This window comes from Drosophila serrata, unplaced genomic scaffold (genome assembly GCF_035046125.1).
Source record: "Drosophila serrata isolate PLE 108 unplaced genomic scaffold, ASM3504612v1 contig_362, whole genome shotgun sequence".
NCBI lineage: Eukaryota > Metazoa > Arthropoda > Insecta > Diptera > Drosophilidae > Drosophila > Drosophila serrata.
Window position 1 is genome coordinate 2,449,276 of NW_028257260.1, and position 8,800 is coordinate 2,458,075.

At 36.8% G+C, this 8,800-nt stretch overlaps 1 protein-coding gene across 1 annotated transcript; it reads left to right on the top strand.

The window, feature by feature from the left end:
* The first annotated feature begins 920 nt into the window (after positions 1-920).
* LOC110176111 (ubiquitin-conjugating enzyme E2 R1-like) lies at positions 921-2,310 on the top strand. Its single transcript, XM_086839163.1, has 2 exons — positions 921-1,736; positions 1,773-2,310. Exons 1-2 carry the CDS (start codon positions 1,047-1,049, stop codon positions 2,043-2,045), a joined length of 963 nt encoding a protein of 320 aa, XP_086695289.1. The 5' UTR covers positions 921-1,046; the 3' UTR covers positions 2,046-2,310.
* The last annotated feature ends 6,490 nt before the right edge of the window (positions 2,311-8,800 follow it).

Consider the following 8,800-nt stretch of genomic DNA (forward strand, 5'->3'; position numbering starts at 1 on the left):
ATTATATATTCTATTATATCCCCAAGCTAATTTATATAATTTTGTTAGTTATCTGAGAATGGTTTTGTTACCCTCTTTTTCTGCTGTTCTTTTCTGTATTTTTGGCAATAGCTTACACTCGCGAAACGCACTGTCTGGTAGCAGCTGAGACAGCCATCGCGCCGCCCGATTATTATTTATATGTTGCAGCAGAATCACACATTTGGGGGCCGAACCCCTTTTGGCAGGCCAAGTTTATTTATCACATTGACAGCTGGCTCAAACTTAAATGCGGTCTCAATGCGTCACAAAAAAGGGAGAATAAGGAATGGGAAAAGGAAAATGTATAAAAAAAAGATGGGGAGAAAGCATTGAAAATAAAGGGGAAAACCCCAAAACAAATTTGAGATGTCACACCTCCTATAAAAGTATCGATAGTAAAGATAATATGAAATCAGTGTGCATGTTTCTTAATAAAACTTTGCATTTCCAAATTTTAAAATTCAAAGGCAAGACTCTGCATTAATAAATATCAATCAAAACTTTAAAGAATACTCTGCTGTTTCAAGACATTTTATTTAATAAAGTACCCCTCATTTTCACCTAGTTTTATGGCAACAATAAAAGCGTAACACAACCTAATTAATTTCAATAATTTTCTTATAATTTATTTACCAAACCGATAGCCATTCAAATTTTCCATCAAAGTAAGCCCTGAACTTTAATAATAATATCAATCAAAACTTTAAAGAATACTCTGCTGATTCAAGGCATTTTATTTGATAAAGTACCCCTAATTTTCACCTAGTTTTATGGCAACATATAAATAGTAACACAACCTCTTTAATTTCAATATTTTGGTTATAATTTATTTACCAAACCGATAGCCATTCAAATTTTCCATCAAAGTAAGCCCTGACCTTTAATTCGATATATGTATTGTATGAATCGACCCTTCACATTCATTTCTACGCTTAACTGAGATCTCGACACTTCGCTTTGGAAATAAGCAAAAAATTATTTTTCAAAAGCTTCAAAAAAGAAAAAGTAAAAGAGCCTAGAGAATCATGGAGAACAACAAGAATCAATCAATCAAAAACAATCGTGCCGCATTGCGTTTATTGGCCCGGGAATATGCAGGACTCCAGGACGAGATGCTTGAGGGTTTTCGCGTGAAGCTGGTGGATGACAACTACTTCCTGTGGGAGGTTGGCATTTTCGGGCCACCGGATACCCTCTATGCTGGCGGCTATTTCCGGGCCGAGCTGCACTTTCCATCCGAATATCCAGTGTTGCCGCCAACCATGAATTTCTTGACCAAAATCTGGCATCCGAATATCTACAAGACGGGCAAGGTATGCGTCTCGATTTTGAATTTACCCAATAACAATGTGGGCGAAGAGTATGGCGTTTGCTGGGATCCCACCCAGAATGTTCGCTCAGTTCTATTGGCGGTTATTTCGTTGCTGAACGAACCGAATATCCTGTCGCCGGCAAATGGTATTGCCGCCTTCTGGTATCGTCGCCATCGCGAGACCTTGGGCACTGATCCCCAATATCAGAAGATGGTGTTCAAACTGGTCTGGGAATCTTACCAGGATGCTCTCAAGATGGGCATCAAAGTGCCCCTCACTCGCGAGGAGTATTGCATCAAGTATCGGCCGGAATCTATCTCTTTTGCGAAATCCACATACGAAGTGAGGAGGGTTTTGTTGTTTGGCGAGGACAGCGACGATGAGGAGGAGCAGATGGATCAAGTGGAGCAGATGGAGCAGGTGGAGCAGATGGAGCAGGTGGAGCAGGTGGAGCAGATGGAGCAGGTGGAGCCGATGGAACAGGTGGAGCAGATGGAGCAGATTGATCAAGTGGAGCAGATGGAGCAAGTGGAGCAGATGGAGCAGGTGGAGCAGATGGAGCCGGTGGAGCAGGTGGATCAAGTGGAGCAAATGGAGCAGACGGAGCAGGTGAATCCGTTGGAGGATAACCAGCAGAAGGCAAAGAAGCGAAAGCAGGAGGATGAGGATGATGACCACCCCGAAGGAGTGCAGAAGAAGAAGCCGGCTTAAATGCATAAGGAAAAGAAATCAACCCAAACTAAAGACCTAATCGAATTGGACTCAGGACATTCCAGGATCTAGATCAACTCACCAGATCCCAGCCAACGATACAGTAAAGGCAGGAACACACCAATCACACTTTTTCACAAAGACTTTTCCTCCCAAGGACTCTTCCTCACAAAGACTCCTTCTCACAAGATATAAATGTAACCTTTTCAGGACTCTATCGCTTTGGCTGGGATCTTTAAGGCAATAAACAAGAACCACAATTAAACCAAATTGTTCTTTCAATTTGTAAAAAGGCAACCTTCAACCTACATCCTGTACCTTCCCTTATAAAGCAATTTCTTAATCCTAAACTAGAAGATATTGCTATGGAATCAGGATACTATGATAATCAGCTATTTTCCGCTTCCCTTTCACTTTATAAGCAAAGAAAATCATTTAAATTCATAACCCATAAATAAATTGCTTGCAGGGCAAGCCAGGAATTTTTAAACTTTCCCTTTTGCAAATTTTTTGAAGGATACCGAAAATCGCCAACTCACCTGGAGGCTGGGCACTCTCCTCAGCACCCATCTTTTTGCCCAATCAATTGCCTTTCGCTGTGGAAATATATCAAGCCTCTGGAACTTTCTATACTATATCCCAAAAAAAAGCACAAGAAAAGAAATGAAATTTGAGGAATTTTTCCCTCTGGTAGCCAGAGTCCACTGGCAACATTTCCATATTTTGCAAATGACTTGGCTTTTTTTTTATGTTTCGCTTGGAAAAGCGGAAAATGGTAGCTTCAACGTGAAGGAAATTAATTTAACGCAGCTCGTTGGCGCTTCTTTTTCTCGTTCACATTTTGATTAAATTTGAATTTTCGCTTAAAAGATTTCCCATCATCGGGGATTTTTGTCGCTAGTTTTGCTGGCATATAACCACGCAAATGAAAACGCATAAATTGGTCGTCTGTGTATGATTTGTGCACTGCTTCATTTGTTCCCGCAGAAATACACCCACGACAAGGATGGGAGGACGAGAGGACGAGAGATGAATGAACGAGTCCTGGAGTAGAAGTGCCAAAAAAATAGCGGAGGATATCTCTGCAGGACATGTGATGGGTAGCAAGGGTATTTATGCATGGTGCCTTTATTATTTCTTTAAACCAAAAATAATGGGAATACTGAAAATTAGGTTTCTATACCTTTACAGGGGTTTATTATTTCAGTCAGAAGCTTGAAACTAAGTGAAAGAATCATTTCCGACCCCATAAATTTTATATATTATTGATCGTACTACTAAATTAGGTATCCAGATTTGTTAACCGTCAAGTAACTTACACATAAAGTTATGCGATTTTTAAACTTTGACTGTCCCAAAAAATATTACAAAATTATCAAGTAAAAATTTCGATTTTAAGAATCTTGCAAAGGAAAATATCATTTTTTCAGTGAAGGAGAAATTTCCGACCCTATAAATTATATATATTCTTGATTAGCATTAACAGGCGAATCGTTCTGGCCAACTCAATTAGCAACACAGACCTTTTATAATTTTTTCAAAAAATTTTAAGGGGTTACATCGTTAAAATTTTGAAAAATCTAAAAAATAATTGGACCTCTAAAAAAGTTAAATTTAGTATTCGGATTTGTTAAGCACCAAACAATTACCGCAGGAACGGTTTCCGAATTGAAATTAATGCATTTTTGGCTTAGTTATGATATTCTTAAGCTTTGTTCTTATGTAAAAATATAAAAAAATATCGATTCAAATGATGCAAATATTTAAAGCTTAGTTTTGAACGGTTTGCAATACTATCTTAAAATTCAATTGCGAACTGCAAGGATATACATATGTATATACTTTGGCTTCCCATTTTATTCTATTTTTAATATGAATATTTACGAATAATAAATACCATATTGAAGTTGCCTTATTTATCTGTTTTTGGAGAATATTTCTATATTACACGTATATTGAAAAAAGTTAAAATATCTATTAAAAAATATATTAAAATATCCTTCTATCTATTCCCTATTTCCACTTTAATGTTGGGTATTTTTCCAGAGTAAAGGGTACCTTTGTGACCTGTATTTCCTCACTATATGCCAAAAAAAGCTGCCTTGCCCACAAAACTCCACTCGACTCGACTCGACCACTGTCCGTCCGCCTGTCCGTCTGTCCGTCTCTCTTGTCCGTCGCTGTACATTTGTCTGTGCGGGCCACGTCCCGGTCGACGGAAGCCAAAAGTGGAAATGCATGATAAATGACACAAGGTTTGGCTCTTCTTTTTTCCGCTGTTTCTTATTATTCTTTTTTTTTTTGTTTTTCATTTCGTTTTCTTTTTTTTAAGGCAGCAGCGGGTGGCGGAGGGGCGTGGACAGGCCTTGTACAACAACATGAAGAACGAGAGCGACAACAACAAAATTTTTATTTCAAGACACACACAACACACACAGAAGGATGGGGATCTCGGGGCACAGCACGAAAATTGTGAAACGATGACGTCGTAAATGTTTTGTTGCAACATTTTTTCCTTGTATGTGCCACAGAACACAAAAAAATAAAAATAAAGAAAATACATCAAGAAAAAATAAAAAAGGAGGTGCAAGAAAAGGGGAGAAAAATGAAGTAAAAACAGCGAAGCAAACTGTCCGCGAAACGGAAGCGCAAATAAAACAACTGCAGGGGTAACCAGCCAAGCGGCCAGTGGCGTCGCGTCGCATCGAAATGAGGCCGGAGAAAGGGGGCCGAAAACAAGAGCAAAGGGGGGTAACAACAATGACGGGAAAAAAAAAATAAATAGTAGAAATAGCCCCAGGAAATCAAGCCACAATGAGCCCAACTGTGAGCCGGGCCAAGGAAAGTGATGGCCGCCACATGGAAGACCTTCTTGGCTTTTTTCAGAGACCAAAAAGACAAAAGGGTCCTTCTTAAACTAAAAGACGAACTATATTCTTTAACAAATTTAATTCCTAGATATTTAAAAGGAGATTAACTATTAAACTTATTAACAATTGTATCATATCATATCAATAACATTGCACTTATTTTGATTTAAAAATTATATTAGAGTTTAAAGTTGTTATAGTTTTTCGAGAACTTTAATTCAAGAACTTGAAATTTAAATTTATGAATATTTTTGTTTACTATTAAATTTACCAAGAATTGAAATTTTTTCTATAGTTCATTTAAAAATTATATAAGGTGTCTTTAAATTATTCATAAAATGTTTTTATACTTTATCGAGAACTTTAATTCATCTACTTAAATTTCTTGGTATACCATTTTAAAATTTCAGAATATTTTTCTTTACTATAAAACTTAGCAATAATTGTATTATCTATAATAATAACATTTTAATCTAAATTATAAGTGTGCTTTTAAATATTCATAAAATTTTGTTATATTTTATAGATAACTTTAATTTTGTGGTATAATATTTCAAAAATTCTTTAATATTGTTTGTTTACAAGAAGAATATATAGTTTTAACTGGAAACCATAAAACTTATCAACAATTGCATTATTGTCTATGAAAATTAAATTTAAAAATGATTTATAGGTTTGTAAATTACTTTATCGCTAACTTTAATTCAAGAACTTGAATTTCTGGCTCTAAAATTAAAAAATTTCTGAATTTATTTGTTTACAAGGGAACTTTAAACTATACTTACAATTGTATAATTTTCTGTGTATTTAATTTTGATTTAAACATTATATAAAGGTTCAGTAAAATATTTACAAAATGTAATACTTTCAAAAACTTAAATATCGCATAATTTAGATATGAAAATTCTTGATTATTTTTATGTTTACACAACAACCATTGTTTATTTACGTTATAGCAAAGTTTCTAATTAAGCCACCGAATTTAAGAGTTGCGAAACGGCGGAGCCATGAATCCGCTGCATGGACGTTACATGTATTCAAAAGCAAACCCAAGTTGACCCAACAGGAAAAACAGGAAGAGGAACTAGGAGCTCGAGGGCATGGGGGAAAAAGCAGGAAAAGTTGGGGGGGGGGTGAGGAAAATGAGGTGGGGAAAAACCAGTAGGAGCTGAAGCCGGAGCTGGAGCAACGCTTCGGGCTCGCAAAAGCATAAACCGAAAATTCACACTTGGTTACTTCCTTCATGACTTTGGATATTATTGTGGTTTATGTTAGTGCTGTCACTTGCCCGCCGGCCAGTCACTCCGGCCCCCCTCCTCTCCGGCTTTCCCTCGACGCCACTGTGCTCTGGCTCTGGGTGATGTATGAGTCCATGAAATGCGATATTTTCATGTTAAATTATTTTGCAACAACAACAAATACGGGAAGAATGGTAACACAGTCAAGAGGGGAGGGGAAAAAGCAAAATAAAACACAAACAAAACAAAAAATAAAGGGAAAGAGAAAGAGAAAGAAAGCGAGATGTCAGAGAGCGAGAGTCGCCCGCCAACTTCCTCACTTTATTTTATACAAATATATATAGTAATATATATGTAATTTTTTTTGTAACAACTTTAGTGCAAAGTTTGGCGCCAGTTTGAAATTGCAATTGTAATTGAACAAACAATTAAAACTTTTAAATATTGTGACAGCATTTTTACAGTTAATTGCACAAGCGAAAGAGCAGCTGCTGCTGGCGTCACCTCCCCTCCATCCATTCATTCATTCATCCCTCCCCCCCTTTGGCGCCTTCATTCATTACTTCCAATTTATTTCAAAAACTTGTCCCCGCCAACTGTCCCCCCTCACTCCCCCCTTGCTTTTCCCGGAAAAATCCCTGCCAACAGTTTGCCCTTTTGGCCTGCCAAAAATAGGTGCAAAAAATAACGAAGCATTAGCTCTTGTTCTCCTCTCTCTCTTTCGCCCCTCGCTAGTTTGCTCTCTCTTTCTGGCAGCAGGGCGGTCTGACAACTATTTGTCATTAGCCTGAGGGGGGCGGCAAGGCATTTGGGGGCGTGGTGCTCGTTGGCTCTATATGCTTTTAGCGGAGCTCCGAAATGATAGGAAACCTCGTTCCCGGGAAAAAAAGCATAGCACACTTTTTGGGGCTTTGAAGGGTTTAATCGAAGGACCTGCTTTATAGAGCTGGAAGAACATCACTATTTAGGAACAACGTATCGAACTTCAACTAATAAATAATTATCGAAAATTTTTACATTTTTTTATACGTTTTTTACACAAAAAGTTGCATTTTTTTAATAGTAAATTTAATTGTTAAATGTTTCTTTAGAGTAATAATTATTAGAGCTGAAAAGCATTAAATTTTAGGGGTAATATATCGAACTTAAGCAATATATGATTTATAGGGTCAGAAATGATTCCTTTACTTAATTTTACGCTTCTAACTAAAAATCTAAACTAAAATTGATTAATTAATTAGCTTAAAGTTGTATTTCTACAATGTTGATTTTCAATAGTAAAATTGCTAAAGAAACGTCTGTAGTTTTGACATGTAACTATATTTATAATTAACTCCCAAAATATCAAATAAATAAATACCCCCAAAAAGCAGCAGTGCCTCGAATATATAAATTTATATTTAAAGGGAAGCCTGGGTGACTTTAATTAGCGAACGTTACGAGTTCCCTTGCTTCTCAAAATTTATTTCGGTTCGGTGGCAGCATTTCTGGCTTATTAAATTCCACAAGCTAGCTAAAAAAAAAATCTAGCAAAAAAATCAAAAATAGAAGCGCCAGTGGCGCCGGAAAAAAAACCTGGAAAAAGGTAGGGGGGATAAGGTTCCTAAAAAAATGTCAATTTGTGGACAGGACAGGCCCCCATTGGGGGGCCAGTTTTTCCCGCCAAAAGAAAAACGAATCACAAAAAGGCGGACGACTGAAAAACGGAAAATCTTTTGTAGGGCAGTTAATTAAAAACTTCACATTAAGAGCAAAACGTGGGCGGGTAAGCGGCATTGGGGGGCGTGGCCCGGACACACATGGGTAGAAAATGTGACAAAAGGAAAAGCTTTCCCAGTTTCCGGCGACTGGAGCCATTATTAAAAAAGTCGCAAAGGGGGCAGGACTGGGGGTATTGAAATTGAAATGCATATTGAAGGGGGGAGAATGGTTTTTTTTTTTTTTTGGGTGGGAAATCCAAAGGCTGAGGCAGCCGCTTACGGTTACAAATTATTGCGTTCCGAACAATCGAATGATGTATGTGTGTCCAGCCTGATGGCGGAAATGGCATTCCTTGGCCCAAAACGCTCTTTCCCTCGTCCCCCGCCTAGTAGTAATTTTTCACATCGTTCGCAACGTGAGAGCCCCAGCATGTGGCGCGAAATTATCACCAAAATCGGGTCAGCATTTCAGCACTGAAATATATCAGATTTGGGCCAAGACATGTGGGGATATTAAGCAGCAAAAAATATCTAAATATTTAAGAATATATAGATATATAAGTTTCCAATACGGTTGGAGGAGGTTTTTTTGTGAAATTTATTTACCAAAAAGAAGAATTAGTTTTACCTGAAAGAAGGCCTCTTTATTTTATAGTGTAAACTATTCTGTATTAAAATCTCTAGACTCCTCGACTTAGACTTCTTTTTAAGAGACTTTAAAATCTTAACCTATAAAATGAATTGATTACGTTATTCTTTAAAATTTACTATGCACATAAATGATTAATTTAATTAAATAACAAAAAATTCCTGCTTTAATTTTTTCTATTTATATATTTTCTCTTAAAGAGACTCTTAAATCTAAAGCTTTTAAATTAGTTGTTTGCTTTCTTCTGCCAAAGTTACTAATTATTTCAATTACAAATTAAATTACAAAAAAAATCCTG

Bases quoted from the DNA above. Each gene is read 5' to 3' on its own strand.
- LOC110176111 (XM_086839163.1), top strand. From the start codon at position 1,047: ATGGAGAACAACAAGAATCAATCAATCAAAAACAATCGTGCCGCATTG. The intron at 1,737-1,772 runs GTGGAGCAGATG...CAGATGGAGCAG, and splicing joins AGGAGGAGCAGATGGATCAA to GTGGAGCAGGTGGAGCAGAT.